This window comes from Chamaea fasciata, unplaced genomic scaffold, assembly GCF_029207755.1.
Source record: "Chamaea fasciata isolate MVZ Bird 193981 ecotype frontalis unplaced genomic scaffold, bChaFas1.0.hap1 SCAF_27, whole genome shotgun sequence".
Classification (NCBI taxonomy): Eukaryota; Metazoa; Chordata; class Aves; order Passeriformes; family Sylviidae; genus Chamaea; species Chamaea fasciata.
This window is the reverse complement of record NW_027094112.1, coordinates 1,639,224-1,657,315: the sequence shown is the minus strand read 5'-3', so window position 1 is coordinate 1,657,315 and position 18,092 is coordinate 1,639,224. Positions and strand designations below refer to the sequence as shown.

General features: G+C 54.6%; 2 protein-coding genes across 3 annotated transcripts in view; one reads left to right on the top strand and one right to left on the bottom strand.

The window, feature by feature from the left end:
- Positions 1 to 6,077, top strand: part of WNT3 (Wnt family member 3) — a 43,533-nt gene extending 37,456 nt beyond the window's left edge. The window contains exons 3-4 of the mRNA XM_066205002.1: positions 3,470 to 3,735; positions 5,597 to 6,077. Coding sequence (XP_066061099.1) covers positions 3,470 to 3,735; positions 5,597 to 6,076 — 746 coding nt within the window. The 3' untranslated portion in view covers position 6,077. The remainder of the gene's footprint in view (positions 1 to 3,469; positions 3,736 to 5,596) is intronic.
- Positions 6,078 to 9,712: 3,635 nt separating this feature from the next.
- The window catches only part of NSF (N-ethylmaleimide sensitive factor, vesicle fusing ATPase), a 74,712-nt gene continuing 66,332 nt past the window's right edge, over positions 9,713 to 18,092 (bottom strand). Inside the window, exons 20-21 of one of the 2 annotated variants that reach the window (XM_066205063.1) lie at positions 11,782 to 11,837; positions 9,713 to 11,190 (exon numbers count right to left, since the gene is read on the bottom strand). In XM_066205063.1, the coding sequence (XP_066061160.1) occupies positions 11,172 to 11,190; positions 11,782 to 11,837 (75 nt within the window). In that variant the 3' untranslated portion in view covers positions 9,713 to 11,171. Of the gene's footprint in view, positions 11,391 to 11,781; positions 11,838 to 18,092 lie in introns of both variants that reach the window. The other variant, XM_066205064.1, reaches the window with a different exon arrangement.

Here is an 18,092-nt window from a genome sequence, read left to right as displayed (position 1 = left end):
GGCAGGGGTGGGATGGGATGAACTGGGCTTTAAGGTCCCTCCCAACCCAAACTCTTCTGTAGTTCTATGATTCTACTTTTTCTTTTTACCATGTCTTGTTTTCTAACGTGGGCCATGGAAAAAAAAAAAAAAAAAAAAAAGAAAAAAAAAAAGCCAACCCCTGAATGTGGGGTAAGATCATGTTTTTACAAGCAGATTCCCCAAGATGATTTATACTGCAGGTGTGCAGTCTGGGATAAGGAGGGAAGAAAAACCTGCTTTCCCCCCTCCCTCCTTTCCCTTTTCTTTGTAAAATAAGGTCAGTTCTTATCTAAAGCCAATGGCTCTTCCAGCCAAGTCCTGCCCAAAGCCACAGCTGAGCCAGCAGCCACACGTTGCTCTGGGAGGAAAGCAGTCGCCATTCCCTGGGCTAATGCTGAAATCCCTGATTTTGGTTAAAGCTGGCACCCAGACAGAGCCGTCTGTGAGTGCCCGAGGCAGGAAGGTCCCACGGGCACCTGGAGAGCGATTCCTGGGCTGGGGAAAAGGTCTCGGAGCCACCGCCGGGGCTGGACCTGCCGGAGCTGGGCAGGAGCCTTTGCAGGCTCACACCTTTCCCCACTCCTGGGGCTCCTGTCCCCTCAGCCCGCGCTGCCCTTGCCGCTCTCCCAGCGAGGCGCCGCCGATTCTCCGGGAAGATGCTCCCGGGGCCGGCCGGGCGGCGCATCCCCAGCCGGGGCAGGTGCAGGGGAGGCAGCTGGGCCCGGGCCGCCTTCGGGGGTCCCCGTGAGCTCGGCTAAGCCCCTGACACGAGCTGTGAAAAGGCAGACCCGCACCACGATAACCCATGGCTTTTCTCAGCCATGACACTCGCAGTCATTTGCATCTAAACAGGGGTATGTGGGATCAGGGGCCGGCTTGATATGAACTCGGCAGCTTAAAGGGAGGGGGAGGGAAAGGAGAGAGGGAGAGAGAAAAATAAGCTTATACCGATGAGAAAGAGCTAAGCTTCCTCCCCTACTGTGAGGCAGGGCGAGCGATACCATCGCAGCGCCGCAGTCGTTTCAAATCGCTGCCGCATTCACACGCCCTTTAGCCATTCTGGGGGGCTGGGGAGCGCCATCAATAGGGATTTCCCAGCCGGGCTGGCGGGATTGGAGGGTGACGGCAGGACAGGGGAACATTGCCCCGTTGCTACGAGGTGCTCCTGGGGAATGCCAGTGCTCTGTGCCGTGGGTACGCTGGCCGGCGGAAACATTCCGCATTATGCTGGTAATACAGTGTGACACCGCGGGAACAATGGCAAATTGAGTGTCCCAGCAGGTAACGGGCCCGGCTGGGAGACAGTCGCAGTGGTGCACTGTCAAGGCGGCTCTAATCCTCCCTCGCCAGCCCCTCCCCTGGTTCTGGGAACGCCGCTCCCGCATTTCATCTCTGGGAAATTCTCCCAGCTCCTCGCCCAGACCCAGGCGAGAATTTCAAGGCGAGGGGTTTGTTCGCAGCTCGCTCCCCCCCGCGCTGGCACCGTGGCACAGGGGACACGGGGGCACGGAGGGCACGGGGGACACGGGGGACACGGGGAGCACGGGAGGCACGGGGGACACGGGGAGCACGGAGAGCACGGGGGACACGGGTGCACGGAGGGCACGGGGGGCACGGGGGACACGGGTGCACGGAGGGCACGGGGGGCACGGGGGACACGGGTGCACGGAGGGCACGGGGGGCACGGGGGACACGGGGGCACGGGGAGCACGGAGGGCACGGGGGACACGGGGGACACGGGGGGCACGGGGGACACGGGGGACACGGGGAGCACGGAGGGCACGGGGGACACGGGGGACACGGGGGCACGGGGAGCACGGGGGACACGGGTGCACGGAGGGCACGGGGGGCACGGGGGACACGGGGGCACGGGGGCACGGAGGGCACGGGGGACACGGGGGGCACGGAGGGCACGGGGGACACGGGGGACACGGTGGGGCAGCTGCGGGAGCCGTGCCCATCGCGGCCCTGCCCGGCGGGCACTGCCAGCCCCGGGCCCTGTTCCCCGCGCCCATCCACAGCTCCCAGGGCAAGCGGAGCCACATCGGTGCCGAGAGCGACTCGTGTCCTGCCCCTGTCCCCGGGCTGTCCTGGGCTGGGGCCAGGAGGGCTCGCTGGCTCCTCTAATCTGATCTGCTTTGGATCACGGGCCACCCAAAGAGCCTTTGTCAGGCTCAAACACCTCATTTGGAGCAGGGACCTTCAGCCGGTGCCCACAGCCCCAGTGGTCCCAGGATAAGCAGCTGGTGAAAGATCCCCGAGGAAAACCTTGCTGGGTAGGGGCCGGATCCCTGCTGGTGCATCGGAGACGGGAAGGGCAAGGAGGGAAAAGTTGGAACTAAAAGGAGATGAAAACCTCAGCGGGGTGCTGCCGGCACAGCCAGGACTGAGCAGCCCTGGCTGCAGATCGCATCTGGGAGTTCCCCGGGCAGGGCTGCACACTCCCACAGCCGGCACCCACCCTGAGAGCCTGCTCGGGCTGGCTCACTCACTCACCTTGGGAAACCTGGCTTTTGGGAGCCAGACCCGCCTCTGCAGAGACTGAGGCTGGGGAGAGGGCCCTGCTGTCCCTGGGCACGAGGCAGGAGCAGGGCAGGGATGCAGGGGACAGCTGAGGAGATGGTTCATGGCTCCAAAGTGATTTTCACAGCAGAAATTTCTGGCTTCATCACACATCTGCTGACGACTGTCCCCATGATCTGGTCACGCCAGACCCTCAAGGCAGTGAGAACCCTCCAACCCAGGCCCCACAAACCCTGAGCTCCAGCTTCCAGCCCCTACCAGTCTCCTGCACATCGGCACGAGGTTGGATTGACTCCAACATCTGCTCTGGACTTAGAGACCTAAAGTCTCCATCCTTGCAGATGGGCTGAAGGAGCCCACTGTCACTGCCCAGGGAGCTGCACTTGTGCAGAGCTCTGAGCCTAAAGGTGTCCCCAGGCAGGAAGTTGGTTCTGAGATCCCAAGAGTGCGTGGGAGAGCCTGAGTCAGTGCAGCCACTGAGGCCAAGGGTCCAACTCCTGTTCTCCCACAGCGTGTCCTGCATCACCTGGAACCTTTCCCCAGGTCAATGAGCTTCTCCATCTCTAACCCCTGGCATGGAGCTCCTCTCTGGGTTCCCGGACCAGGAATCACTCCAGTAACTCTCTCCTGAGACCCCTCAGGCTGCTGCTGATGCCTTGTTCACCCCTGAGCACCCCTGCTGGATCAAATCCTGGATCCTGTGTCTGGGAAACGCTGCACGTGTGACCCCAGAGCTGGAGTCACACCTCTGCCCCACCTCCTTCTGCCCACGGGCAATGCCGGCAGCCCCCACTGCAGGAAACCTTCATTAACAAATTAACAAAATCACTGCTTGCTTTTCACTGAGGTTTAGGTGTTGCTGAGGGAGGCCGGGAAGGAAAACACCCGCGTTGCACTGACCACTGACCCCCCTGTGCCTCTGCAGCCACACGAGAGTCTGCCTTCGTCCACGCCATCGCCTCGGCCGGGGTGGCCTTCGCTGTCACCCGCTCCTGCGCCGAGGGCACCTCCACCATCTGTGGCTGTGACTCCCACCACAAGGGACCCCCGGGGGACGGCTGGAAATGGGGGGGCTGCAGCGAGGACGCCGATTTCGGTGTGCTGGTGTCCCGGGAATTCGCGGACGCGCGGGAGAACCGGCCGGACGCGCGCTCGGCCATGAACAGGCACAACAACGAGGCCGGACGGACGGTGAGTGTCCAGTGGGGACAGCGAGTGTCCAGTGGGGATGGTGAGTGTCCAGTGGGAACAGTGAGTGTCCAGTCCTGCATGGATGGCCCAGTGAGGCTCCTCCTGATGGAGTGGGACCACAGGAATTCCCAGGCTGTGACTTGCTAGGATTATTTCCCAGAGCATGGTATTTCCTCTCCCTCCAAAGTGACAGGTGGGGTTAAGAGCTAAAATATTCCTTGATTTCAGTGCAAATAGAATTCCAGAATGGTTTGGGTTGATGTCCAACCATTAAAGCCCATCTTGTTCCACCCCTCTGCCATGGGCAGGGACATCTTCCACTGTCCCAGGCTGCTCCAAGCCTTGTCGAACCTGGCCTTGGATACTTACAGGGATCCAGGGACAGCTTCTCCAGGCATCCTGAGCACCTTCCAAGGCTGTGCATAGAAACCCAACCCCAGGTCAGCACTGGATGAAGAGGATTTTCCTCCCAGTGCCTCCTTCCTGCATGTTCCCTGTTATAACATTATCCCACCCAATGATTCCTTGGAGTAGATTATAGCCACAGCCCCATCCAACTGGAATATTCCATGCCATGCCATTCCTGCAGTCAGCAGGTACCATGCAGTCTGCCTGCCCTGGGTCATTTGCAAACCCAGTGGGATCTTTGACAGTGCTTGAAGCTAACACTGATATGGGTTTTGCACACCACAGCAGGCAGAGGTGGAAGGAGAGAAGCCTGACAGCTTCCAGTACAAACATCCCCCACCAAACTCCAGTCATTTTGTTCAAAATCAGTGATTATTTTGCTCTGCACAAAGGAGATTTTGGTGAAGAGTCCTTTCTGTAGATTCCAAATTTCACACACTTTTTAGAACAAACTGGTGGACTTGGGACATAAACAAAGGGTCATTAGCAAAGAGAGGACAGGGATCAGTCTCCATCCACAGGGCTCAGGAACATCTGCAGCCCTCAGCTTCCCTGGGCTCTGACTGCCCATACACGGGACAGGAAGGACCCCCACAAAAGGATCAGACACTGGGATTATGTTAGACTGGATTAGAATAGATTAGACTGGGTCGGGTTGGAGTGGATTGGATTGGATTGGATTGGATTGGATTGGATTGGATTGGATTGGATTGGATTGGATTGGATTGGATTGGATGGGGTGGGGTGGGGTGGGGTGGATGATCAGAACAGCTGCCCACCTCAGGTGCACTTTTGTAGAGTGACATCTCTGGAGATCTTTAAAGTTCCCCAGCATTTCCAACCAGCCCATGCCTACAGAATCATAGAACCAGAGAATATCCTGGGCTGGACAGGACCCATAGAGATCCAGTCCCACCCCTGGCCCTGCACAGACACCCCAACAACCCCACCCTGGGCATCCCTGGCAGCGCTGTCCGAACACTCCTGGAGCTCTGGCAGCCTCGGGCTGGCACCATTCCCTGGGGAGCCTGGGCAGTGCCCAGCACCCTCTGGGGGAAGAACCTTTCCCTGAGACCCAACCTAAACCTGCCCTGGCACAGCTCCAGCAGTTGCACTGGGTCCTGTCACTGGTCACAAGAGTGAAGAGATCAGTACCACCCACTGCTCCTCATGCTGAAGACCTCAATGAGGTCCAACCTCAGTCTCCTCTTCTCCAGCTGAACAAACCAATTGCCCTCAGAAGGCTTTTCCAGACCCTTCCCCATCCTTGTGGCCTCCTTTGGATGCTCTCTAGTGGCTCTATGCCTTTTTTATGTTGTGGTGCCCAAAACTGCCCCCAAAACTAAAGGTGAGGTTTCCCAGACAGACATTTGAGCCCAGGTGGGACAGGCATGTGATGGAAAGCAAACCCTGTGTCCCACGTGCTGCTGCTGACTCTGTTCTCCCTGGCCAGACCATCCTGGATCACATGCACCTCAAGTGCAAGTGCCACGGGCTCTCGGGGAGCTGTGAGGTGAAGACCTGCTGGTGGGCCCAGCCTGATTTCCGGGCCATCGGGGATTACCTGAAGGATAAATATGACAGCGCCTCGGAGATGGTGGTGGAGAAGCACCGCGAGTCCCGGGGCTGGGTGGAAACTCTCAGGGCCAAGTACGCGCTTTTCAAGCCGCCCACGGAGCGGGACCTGGTGTACTACGAGAACTCCCCCAATTTCTGTGAGCCCAACCCGGAGACGGGCTCCTTTGGGACCAGGGACAGAACGTGCAACGTCACCTCCCACGGCATCGACGGCTGCGACCTCCTGTGCTGCGGGCGGGGCCACAACACCCGGACTGAGAAGCGCAAGGAGAAGTGTCACTGCATCTTCCACTGGTGCTGCTACGTCAGCTGCCAGGAGTGCACGCGGGTCTACGACGTCCACACCTGCAAGTAAGCACAGCCGGGCCTCCACTGCTGGAGGCTGCTCCAGAGCGGGGCCCGGGGCTCCAGCAGCCCCACACGTGGCCTCACACTGCAGAGGACGGCACAAAACTCCTGATGGGCCCCACCTGCCCCCAGGGCACAGAGAAGGCTCTGGGCACCTCACCCACGAGAGGTGTGACTGCTGAGCCCTCGGGCAGGACAGGCTGCCTGGGGAGGGCAGGGACAGGACAGGGAGGGCAGGGACAGCTGAGTCCCAGCCAGGCACAGCCACACAAGGCAGAGCTGCTGCCACAGCAGCCGCCGAGCTCCCAGCTCTGTCCTGCACCACAGGTCCAGCCCCTGCAGACACCAACACAGTGGCTCAGGTGGAAATGGATTTTTCACAGTGAAAGCTCCCCCAGCTGCTGCTGTCCTGGTCTCAGCAGATGTGGTGGGGAGAAGAAAGGAGCCCCCACACCAGCCCAGCTCCCTCCTTCCTGCTCCAAGGTGATGCTGGAGAACCAAACCTGTCTGAGCACACAAACAGAGCCCACGGGTGGTCTCTCCTTCCCCCTCCCCTCTGCCCTCTCTGCTCCCCACAGCCCCGCATCTCCCATAATCTCCCAAGGATGTCAAAAGGCAGAGCCCAGAGCTGACCCTGTGGCACCTGGCCCAGGACAGGAGCAGGGCACAGGGCACTGCTGTCACCTCATACAGGGGACAGCATCGTCCCAGCCACCTCCTCACCGTGCAGCTGCCCAGGAGAGGATTTTTTTAAGGACTGGGGCAGTACTTATTGACTAAGCATTCCCTAACATGACTTTCCATCCCAGAAGGAGCTCAGGGATCTCTCTGGGGATGGATTACCTGCCGGGTGAGCTGCTGCACCAACTCTGAACATGAGATTCCAAGGAGAGAGGAAATCTCTGCCCCGGCCTCCCTGTCAGCCTTCCCACCAGACAGCTGTTGTCACACAGCACAATGCCAGGCAGACCCTTCCCCTCCCATGGGATTTACAGAGCTGTCAGCAATCATCCAGGAGGTCCTCCCAAGCATGGAGCTCTGTGCCATGAGCAGGGATTTGGGCCCCCCTCCCCATCCCATGGCCCATCCCAGTGCAGCAGAACCAGTGTTTGTCCCCCACGTGCTCCCCAGGCCATTCCCCATCCCTGAGCACATCCCCTCTCCCTGGGTTTACCTTCTCCAGGAGTACTGACCCCTGGAATTAAAAAATAAATATTCCCTCCGTCCTGGTGGGCTCCAGGACCAACAACCACGTCCAAACACACCCGGTCAGTGAATTCCAGGGAATCGTGGCCACTCGGGCTGTGGCTGCTGCTCCACTCTCTCTTTTCCTGGCAGTGAGCAGCCCCTGGAGCTGCACAGAGCAATAAAGGGGTGAGAGACCCCTGGCAGGGAGCACGGGAGGGCCCTCAGGCAGAGCAGAACCCCAGGCCCCTCCTGTGCAGAGCATCAGGATGAGCTCCAGACCCTCCTTCAGAGGAGCCTTTGCTCCCAGAAATGAAAATGCCAGAGAGCTCCAAAAGCCTCCCCCAGCCGGAGCCACGCCGTCCTCTGATATGCATCTATTTAAAGTATATATTAAATCCCCGGTCTGGAAAGACTCCCAGCACCCGACTTTAAACAAAATCCCTTCTTTGTTTGTTTTTTTTAATCAAGAAAAGGTATTTAATATTAAATAGAACATTTATTGCCTTGTAATTATTTTACTGTAGCCAGGTATTCTAGCACTGAATGGAAGATCTTTTTCCATCAATCTGCTGTATCCAAAGTTTTGTATAAAGTTGTAGAGGTCGATTTTTTTTTATTTTATATTCAGAAAATTTCTCTTTTTATAAGCATTATTTATTATACAATGTATATACTTGAGTTAACTAAGATTATATATTATATAAATATATATATTTGGAGAAAAATATATTTCAACTTCCATTTTTTGTGGTACATCATTAAAGAAAAGGTAAAAACCCAAAAATATGCACTTGCCAGCTTGTGTGGTTTGGCTCTGAGGGTCCTGGTGAACAGCTACAGAGCGCTGGGTCATGACCCAGCTGCTTATGCACAGGGACAGCCATGGAACCATGGAATCCCAGAATGGTTTGGGTTGGAAGGCACCTTAAGGGTCCCACAGCTCCAACTCCCTGGCGTGGGCAGGGGTATCTGTTATAGGAATCAAGATAATGATGGCGAAAAGAAGAGATTTTACAGCTGAATGCCGAGGTTTTGATTCAGGGAGTGCCAGGGCACAGTGTGCACAACTGAGACTCAGCACAGAATCCTGGAACCCTTGGGGCTGGAAAAGACCTTTAAGATCATTGATTCCAACCATCCCCAGCACTACCAAGGCCACCACTGACCCCTGTCCCCAAGTGCCACATCCACATGGCTTTTAAATCCCTCAGGGATGGGACTCCAGCCCTGCCCCAGGCAGCTGTGCCAGGACTGGATAACTTTCCATTAATAAATTTTCGTAATATCCCACCTAAACCTCCCCTGGCCCAGCCTGAGGCCATTTCCTCTCCTCCTGTCCCTGTCCCCTGGGAGCAGAGCCCGACACCCCCAGCTGTCCCCTCCTGTCAGGGAGTTGTGCAGAGCCAGAAGATTAAATTAAGGAATGGATCAAAACAGGCCTCAGACTTTGTACACTCCCCACATGTACTCACAGGCTGTCTCTGAATCACCTTCCAAAGCTTTGGACAGACCAAGGTCCAAATTTTCTCATAAAAACCTCTTCTGCTGTCCACGAATAATTCTGTGGGTGTTTCTGCAGAATCCCCCTCGCATTAGCAATGCTTCTAAGTGCACACGATTTTCCACTGCACTGGCCTCAAATGTACCTGTCTGAAGGGCAAAATAAATATAGAATCACTCAGTGTTCTTGCCCTGATCCCCAAATTACACACAAAGCCATCCATGGATCCATGTGCGTGCACAGGGTGTCTCTGATGGTGCCACCACCACTGACATGTCCCACCTACCCGGAGAACCTGGCCCATGGAGGGTTCTGGACTTCACAGCTCTGGGGGTGAAGCTCTCCCTGTCTGCCCCAAACCTTCCTCCACCCCACACCATGCCCCCAAAACCCATCCCAGCACTTTCTAATCTGCCTCTGGTCAACAACTCCATTTCAGGGACACATTTCTGGAAAGTTCAAGAAGAACCAGGATAAGGAAGGGGGTGGAGAGTTTGGCCCTTACATTGAAAGCAATATTGTATATTTATGATCCATTTAAAGCCACTCTGCCAGAAGGAGCATGGAGAACACAGAGGTGGTGGGAAGGTGCTGCCCTTCCCTTGTGCCACCTGCAGGAAGCATCTCAGATGGACATCTTGGAATAGAGGCTGGAATGGGTCAGGTGCCCACCCTGGTTTTCCAGCCTTGCCCAGGTGGGGGTACCCCCACCCCACACACACACAGACACACATGGGGCCTCCTCAGCACTGCACGGCCCACACAGCTCCAGAATGGGCTGGAGCAGAGTCCTCTCAGTAACTTCTTCAGGAGTAAGAGAGGCCAGCTATTCAGGCTGGGGTAAATTCAATCCATCCACACTCAGGCACACACTGAGCACTCCTCTGGCAGCAGCAGCCCAGGAGCAGCTCTGCTCCTCACACACAGCACCACCAGACACAGATGGCACCCAGGTCATCACAAGGAGTTGTGCTTTTTATTGAATCCATTGAATGTGCAATTAAACCAGATATTTATTCATCAATATAGTTCTGGACACAGACACAATAAGGTTTACATCATTTACTCTGAAATATAAGTTACTGTGTGCTGCTGTCACTCGGACCGGCAGAGGGAAGGGGGGAACAAATAAATTCACAAGATCATACACAAAATGAGAGGGAACCACCACTGGGACTCACAACAGCATCACGACACAACAGCACTGCCAGAGGAGCAGAGTGGAGTGGCTGAAACACTCCAACTGCTGTGAGCACACTGAGGACAACAGTACCTCCAGCTCAGCCTGGAAGGACGTGGGGCACCCTCCCTCCTTGGGAACACCCCTCTGGATACCACTGCTAGCCCTTACAGTGGGTCTGCTCAAGTTGAGGAAGCTACACTGACTAAGATCCGCTAAATGGCTTTGATTTCATGCCCCACCACACTGAGGTATGTTCCAGGAACCTTATGGAAGGAGTGGAGCCCAGGGGGAGCAGCCTCAGGCCGCCAGTGACAGCATCCCTGAGGCCACAGGACTACGGGCATAGCGCGGAGCAAGGTTTGATACATTCCTTTGTTTCAGTGCAAAAACATGGCAATACACATCTCGTGCACCTGCAGAGCTTGGCTTCCTCTCTGTCTCTAAGGAGGAATTTCAACCTTTGGTAACGTGGCAGGAAAAAGAGATAAAATGAGGCTGGAGGATACCAAAGCTGCCAACTACAGGAACTCAGGAAGAGCTGGAGGCTGGAACCAGCATCTCTAAAACTGTTGTTGAATTAACAACAAGATTTGATGCCTTAAATACTGGATTTGGAAATTTCCTCTACTCTGATCAACACTTCCCTGCCCTCTTCCAGTCCCCAGTGCCACCAGCAGTGTCCCATCAGACCCCAAAATACCTGGATATAAATAAAGTGGGTGCAGCATCCAGGCACACCTGGAGCTGGGCTCCCGTGGGCTCTGCCTGTGGGGTGTGGGTCTGGCTCAGAGTTCAGTGAGGGGTGAGGTGACACCACAGGAAAGCCTTCACCTGACCAGGATAAGACAGAGCAGTGCTTCAACATCCCTCCACCAGACCAGCAGGTTTATTGGAAGCCAGGATCTCTCCTACCGCAGGAATGCTGGACACAAGTGAGGGTCAGCCCCAAACTCACGGGACATTCCCCCCTGCTCACCCCAAAATGCAGCCTGGCTGCACAGAGACAGAAGCACAGTGTTCTAGGAGACACTTCCACATGACATCAGAATATCAAAGACAAAGAATAAAGATACTGTATTGCACTACACATGCAGGTTCCACATGGGGCTCTGGGGATCAGGGGAGCATTTCACTTTGTCCAGTGTGTTGAGCACAGAAGAGTAAAGATCCCAGTGTTTGTTCTCCAGGTTGGTCACTTTTCCAGCTGTTGATCTTGCACTTGGTCCACCTTCAGTCTAGGGTAGGGACTCTTGCAAAAGAAGCCAAATCCATCAGGAAAGCATCATGCACATGTAAAAAGCATCAAGCACACACTGGAACCCACTCACATGTAGCCAGGATAGATAGTGGTGTGAGTTTCCCCAGCACAGGTACTGCCCTACATGTATTAGAAAGTCATTCTCTAGGAGATGCCACTGTCCCACTGGGCTCAACTACTCCCTGTGGCACCTATGGGGAAAGAGTAGGACATCCTTCTCTCAGACAGGAGACACAAGAAACCAAAATTCCAGATTTTAGATAAATAGCTGGATTTTAACTCAAGCAGAAACTCTTTTGATTTACTTTAGTTAAAGAAAAGTAAATTTTGACCCAGTATCTCACAGACACTTTAAAAGTCAAGGGTAAATTCAGAAAAGCAGAGAATTCAGGCATGCAGGTTCCCAAACCTTCAGGACCTCCCCCCTCCCCAATTACTGTAAGAACTGATCTGATACAGCTCTGACAATACAGAGGGGCCAACAATGAGAGCAGATACACCCCACTGCAGGTTCCCCTCAGAGCAGCTCAGTTCTGAGCAGAAAACAGAATTTAAACCCTGCTTTAAAATAAAAGTACTTACGTTCCTTCTTCTCTCAGAAGAGCCAAGAACTTTTTCACCCGATACTCAGGATCCATCTAAACAAAACAGATCCCCATTAGTGCCAGGCAAAGGGAAAAGCAGACAAAAAATAAAGCACAGAATCATGGAATGTCCTGAGTTGGACAGGACCACAAGGATCATGGAGTCCAACTCCTGGCCCTGCACAGACCCCCCAACAATCCCACCCTGCATCCCTGAGAGCTCCTGGAGCTCTGGCAGCCTCGGGCTGGGACCATTCCCTGGGGAGCCTGGGCAGTGCCCAGCACCCTCTGGGGGAAGAACCTTTCCCTGATACTCAACCTAAACCTGCCCTGGCACAGTTCCAGCCCTTCCCTGGGTCCTGTTCCTGTCACAGGGAGCACAACTGGGGCCACAAAGGCTGCTGGAGCTGTGTTTGCTTTGCCTGAGCACTGGCCTGAGCAGGGCCCAGCCTGGCTGTGCAGCTCTGGAGCTGCCAGGCAGGCACAGCCCTGGCCCACAAGGAAAAGGTGACTGGCACAAGCTGTGTGTGCTCACAGGGCAGGAGATGGGAGCACACACAGGCTCTGTTTCCATGGCACCTCACACCCACACCCTGCTGCCAATTCCAGCCAGGCCCACTCCAAGTCTGCTTCCATCCACCCCTTCCCAGAACTGGGGCAGCAAATTAAACAGGAGAAAAGGGACTGAGGATGTTCTGAGTGCTCCTTTCCCCCCAGAGGTGCAGCAGCACCAGGGCAGGGCAGGGGCAGCACAAACCTGAGCCAGCACAAGGCTCCAGAACAGGCAGCACCAACGAGTGCTGTGCATCCATCAAACAGAAACAGCCCCCAGGGAGCAGCCCTGCCTCCCCCAGGACAGGGACAGCAGGATGGGGACAGGGACAGCACGGAAGGACTGCTCAGGAGACACTCAAGCTGCCACTGGAGGACACCAGCTGTAGCTGGATCTGTCCCTTGTGCTGGTGCACAGGATTGCTGATCCTCTCATGGAGTGACTCCAGGGACATCTTCCTTAGATTTGCACCAAAATACAGTGAGTGAGAACTATAAACACTTGGAAATCAGAGGCTGCTGGTTCTCAGAATCTTGGTCTTGTATTCCAAAAGTTCTTGTGTCCTATAAACTCCAACTTGTGTTCCCTCTGCAAATTCCATCACCAACCTCCATCTTCCCCACACTGTGACAGTACACCTGGTGTGACATTCCCAGCTCCATCACCCACTTGGGAATACACAAGCAAACATCTGCTTAAAACATGAAACTGGGACTCATTCTTGGAGTGGGGAAGCAAAGTGTCAGCCTGTGCCCTGGCCTCCCACCAGTGAGGCCAAATGTGGGTCTGGAACTTCTCCATCACATCACATCACATTTTACATCCCTAAAGGAAAACTTCTTCCCATTCCAGATGTGAAGAAGCCATCTATTTCAAATTCTGACTGCTGCAGTGGAGGGCAACACAAATGCCTTCAAAAACAGCTCAGAAGAAAAGAAATCCTAAACTAACAACAGTGTCCCCAGCAATGCGGGGGAGAAAGAGCCAGCAAGAATTTCTCCTTTGTGCTAAGAAAAGCCTACAAATGTAAAACTTCCCATGGCTGTGAGATAGGAGAGCAAGGCCAGTTCCTCAAGTACCAACTGCTGGGCTACTTTTAGATCAGAAAAATAAATTCACTGAAACAAGAAGATTTAGAGGAACTTACTGAGGCTCGCTGAGCATTTCATTTGGGGTTTAAGCAGCAAAGAGCACTGGAAATAGACAGGGTCCAGGAGAGAACAAAGGTGAACCTCCCCAACAGAGTGTTTGGAATGTGAAATGCCCAGGGACTGAGAGAAATTGTGGTACCACCAAACAGGAGACCAGAGAGAGGGTGTCTCAGGGGCCCTCCAGCCTAAATCTTCTCCACAACCTCTCCCAGCTGACCCCTGGCTACAAGGAAAAGCTCACCTGTCACTGTGCCAGTCTCCCATTTCTCTGGGGGATGTGACACTGGGGACATGGTCAGTGGTGCCCTTGGCAGCTGAGGGAACACTGAGGGGGCTCTTCCCACCTCAGTGACTCTGTGGTTCTGTCACAAAGGCTGAAGGCAGCTGGCACAGGGCACATGAACCCTGAACTCTGATTACCTGGGCATCCCCTTCCTCTGGGGTATCCACAGCTTCAATCCACACACCAAACCCAGCATGGGACCCTCACCTGGCAAAGGGTCCTGAGTCTTCCCCACCCAAAGGGCTCTGCTCTGACCCCGTGGCTGATCCTGCCGAGGCAGGAGGTTGGGCTAGTCACAGAACACCCTGGGTGGGAAGGGCCCCATGGGGAAGGATCATCCAGTCCAACTCCTGGCCGTGCACAGACACCCCAACAATCCCACCCTGTGCATCAGAGAGCTCTGGTGGCCTCAGGGCTGTGCCCATTCCCTGGGCAGTGCCTGACACCCTCCTTTCCCAACAGCCAACACACGAGACTCTCAGGTGCACTCTGACCTTGCTTATCCCACAGTCCCAGGACAACTCAACCACCTCCCTTCCCTATTTCTGAATGTTCCTGGAATGGCAAGTGCTGGATAAAGGCTGAGCCCAGCTCCAGGTGGGCCCACAAACAAGGTGTCATCTACAGACCAAACCCAATGGACTGCACACTGGTCAAACAGCTGTGCCCGAGCAGCTGGGCTCAGGGCAGAGGTCCCTGTGTGCCCAGGAGTCCACCTGGGAGCCAACATTCCTGAACCTCCTCAGTAACCCACGGGACTGGGGCCTGCAGGGACTGAGCCTGCAGGTGACCTGGGATCAGGGGAGGAGAGTCCTGCACTGCTGGGGCTGCTGCCACTCAGGCAGCCTCAGCTGGAGGCAGATCCAGCCCCACACACCCCTCACACAGCTCAGTGAAGGGAAATGCCAGCTGCTCCACCTGGGCAGGGACATCCCCACACACCAGCACAGGCTGGGGACAACTGCCTGGAAAGGGTCTTCTCAGACAGACACAGGGTGTGTTTGCAGACACCGCACTGAACAGGGCTCCTTCTGAAAGGGCTTCTTCAGAGCACGTGCTGAGGTGAAACCCAAGGAAACCATGGGAAGTCTTCACAACCAGGAAATAACAAAGGTACAACCAGAGAGTTCTGCTGAAAACCCAACATGACCTGACACAGTTGGACAAATCTCTTCTTTCCATCCTTAGAAAATCTGTTCTAAAGCCACCAGCTGGAATTCAAACTTGCCAAGGCCAGTGCTCTGCTCCCCAAATGGAAGATGCTGCCTCCCACCCCTCTCCACCTGGACACCAAGGGTGCCCATGGACACTGTGTCCATAACCTTCCCTGACCTGCACACACAGCACCTTGTCCAAAAGACTACAGCTGGCAGCTGAACGGCCACAAAGACTCCAATTTGATCAAACTGCTTATTGAAAATGCAGGCACAAACCCCCGAGGCTGATCTGCCCTGGAAGGAGCAGAAGCTGGAGTGAGTGGAGCAAGAGGAAGCAGGTTCAAGACCCCTGGACGCAGCCTCTGGTGCTCTGGGAAACAGGAAATGCTGCTGCCAAACTGGGGGGAAGATTTTTTGGAACAGCAGCGTGGGGACTGACCCTGTGACGGAGCCCAGAGAGGTGACAAGAACATGGATGTTCCTTCCTGGGCAGTGCAGCATCCCCAGGACATCCAGGACCCCTCAGGAAACAAAGGAACTGAAGGGAGGTTGTTAATCTCCAGTCCAGAGAAGGAGATCCTCCACCAAGATGTGATGAGCCCCCAGTGCTCCTGAAAACCAACCATGAACCCCAAACCCTCAGCATGTCCAGGTACCGTGTTTGGTTTGAAATAAAGCAGGTAATACTATATGGTGATCTTTCAAAGGTCCCATGAAAGTTAAGATACGTTAAAGACAAGTAGCTTAGATTAAGTTTTATTTATGCTGATTAAGCTTTATTTATGCTAAACAGAAGTTACCAAATCAGGAAACCCTGGAGGTGCCAGAAGGGGATTTCTGGAACACTGCCTGACTCATCCAGGCTCAGGAGAGAGACCTTGGCTTTAGGAGTGCTGCCAGCAAGGTCCAAGAGCAACAACACAGGCTGGGGGAGGAAGCAGGAGGAACCAGCCCCCAGCCATGAAGAGAGTTTCCAGCAGTACCCAGGGCAGGGTGAAGCCAGTGTGGGACCAAGAGCACTAGAGGTGGCCCTGTACTGCAGCCAAGGCCACTGCAAACACTTGTGGATTCACATGGCAAACCCTGAGTGTGTCCAGGGATCAAAGGCTTCGTTTGAACAGGAAGAGAATCATTCCAGGATACTCAGTGTACACAAATGACCAAAGTACGTGACACACAAAACACAAGCAGCTGGACATTAAAGAAAACCAAGAACAGCAATAACAGAGTCTGGGGAAAATTAGGCTGCCAGAAAGTGTGGGGTTACACAGCTCATAAACAAGGTGACAATTCACCCAGGGCACCAGAGCAGTTCAGGTATCCCAAAAAAGGATTTTGATATTGAGGGTCTGGTTCATTTGACCAGCTCAAGAGTCCCTGCAGAGAGCTGAGAGCAGGGTCACTGCTTTAACAAAACAAAATCCACCCTAAGATTCAGAGGAAGACACTATGTGCACATTTTTTACAAAGAATTTGGTCACCTGGCATCTAATCAGCTGAGTTCAGAGAAATTTCATCCATCGCTTGGAATTCTTACGTGATTTCAGACTGAAATCTCCTTCTTAAAAGCTGTGGTACAGCTCAGTGAAAACACGCTCCAGTGCTGGACTTCTCTGGGGCAATTGTGCTTTCCTGCAAGAGCCTGGCAGATCCCAGCTCTCTGTGGGCTCCGGTGCTCTCAGATCCCAGCTCTGTTCACTGAGAGCCTGCACTGCTCTTCTGTATTTATAGCAGTTCAGCAGATGGAGTCATGGAAACACCTCAGACCTTTTGGAACAGAGCTGGTTCATATTTAGCTGCCATATGCTGTTACCTCTGCTATTACACAACCACCTGAAGCCAGTGCCAGAGCAGGGACCACCCTGCCACCAACCCTGCATGGGCAGCAAAGGGACACCTTCAGTGACTCTAGGGACAGTGGCAGCAGCTCATGTTTGATGTTCAGTATGTGAGAAAGGGCACAGCCCCAGCTTGGCCTGTCTCCTCCCAGCCTGGCTCCTCCTGGACTCACCGACACAACAATGGTCTGCTGAGGAAAATTAACACCCAAGAGCAGTGTGGCTGCACAGCCTCAGGCAGAGTGAGGACTCTGTGTCCACAGTGTCACTGGTCACAGAATCAGGGAACATCCTCAGTGGGACAGGGATTATCCAGCCCAGTTCCTGGCCCTGCACAGACACCCCAGCAATCCCACCCTGGGCATCCCTGGCAGCGCTGTCCAAACACTCCTGGAGCTCTGGCAGCCTCGGGCTGGGACCATTCCCTGGGGAGCCTGGGCAGTGCCCAGCACCCTCTGGGGGAAGAACCTTTCCCTGAGATCCAATCTAAACCCCCCTGACACAGCTCCAGCCCTTCCCTGGGTCCTGCCCCTATCACAGAGCAGAGACTGGAGCTGCCCCTCAGGAGGAACTGCAGCCCCAATGAGCTCTGCCCTCAGTCTCCTCTGCTGCAGCTGAACGAGTGACCTCAGCTGCTCCTCCTCCTATGGCTTCACCTCCACACCCTTCACCATCTTCACATCCCTCCTTTGGGGGAGAGGATTCCGTTCCATCCCTGTGCTATTGTGGTGCCCAGAACTGCCCTCCGGAAGTGGAACAGGCACAAGGGCCAGGCTGGGAACAGGGCTGGGGTCAGCATTCCCACCCATCTCCCAACTCAGAACTGCCCATGATTTACAGAACCTGCACCTTCAGCTTTGAAAACAGCCAGCACTTCAGCAGAAAGCAGCACAGGAACTCATCCTGTGTCAGAAGAAGGGACCCTTTGTCAGGGCTCAGGGAACGCGAGCACGGCAGTCCCTGAAGGGCAGCACCCCTTAAATACATTTAATACATGTGAGCAATGACTTACTGACTTGCCTGTAGGTATGGAATTAAAAGCCAAGGAAGAAGAGGAAAAAGTAATCCAGATAAATGACTTTATTCCCTGAGGTGACATCCAGTCAGAGCATATCCTTAGCACTGAGCAAGTTTTAACAGAATTGTGAAGAGTGAACAGAGGGGTACACGACTCGTCTGCTCTGAACTACAAGTCTCTTCACTTCTGCCCTGCCTCTGCGAGGAAGATCTGAGGACAGTTCACTCAGCTGCACTAAATCCATTTGATGTGAGCAGAGGGGGGGGCTGGGGGAGCACTGGGATGTCAGGGGAGGATTAGGGCTGCACC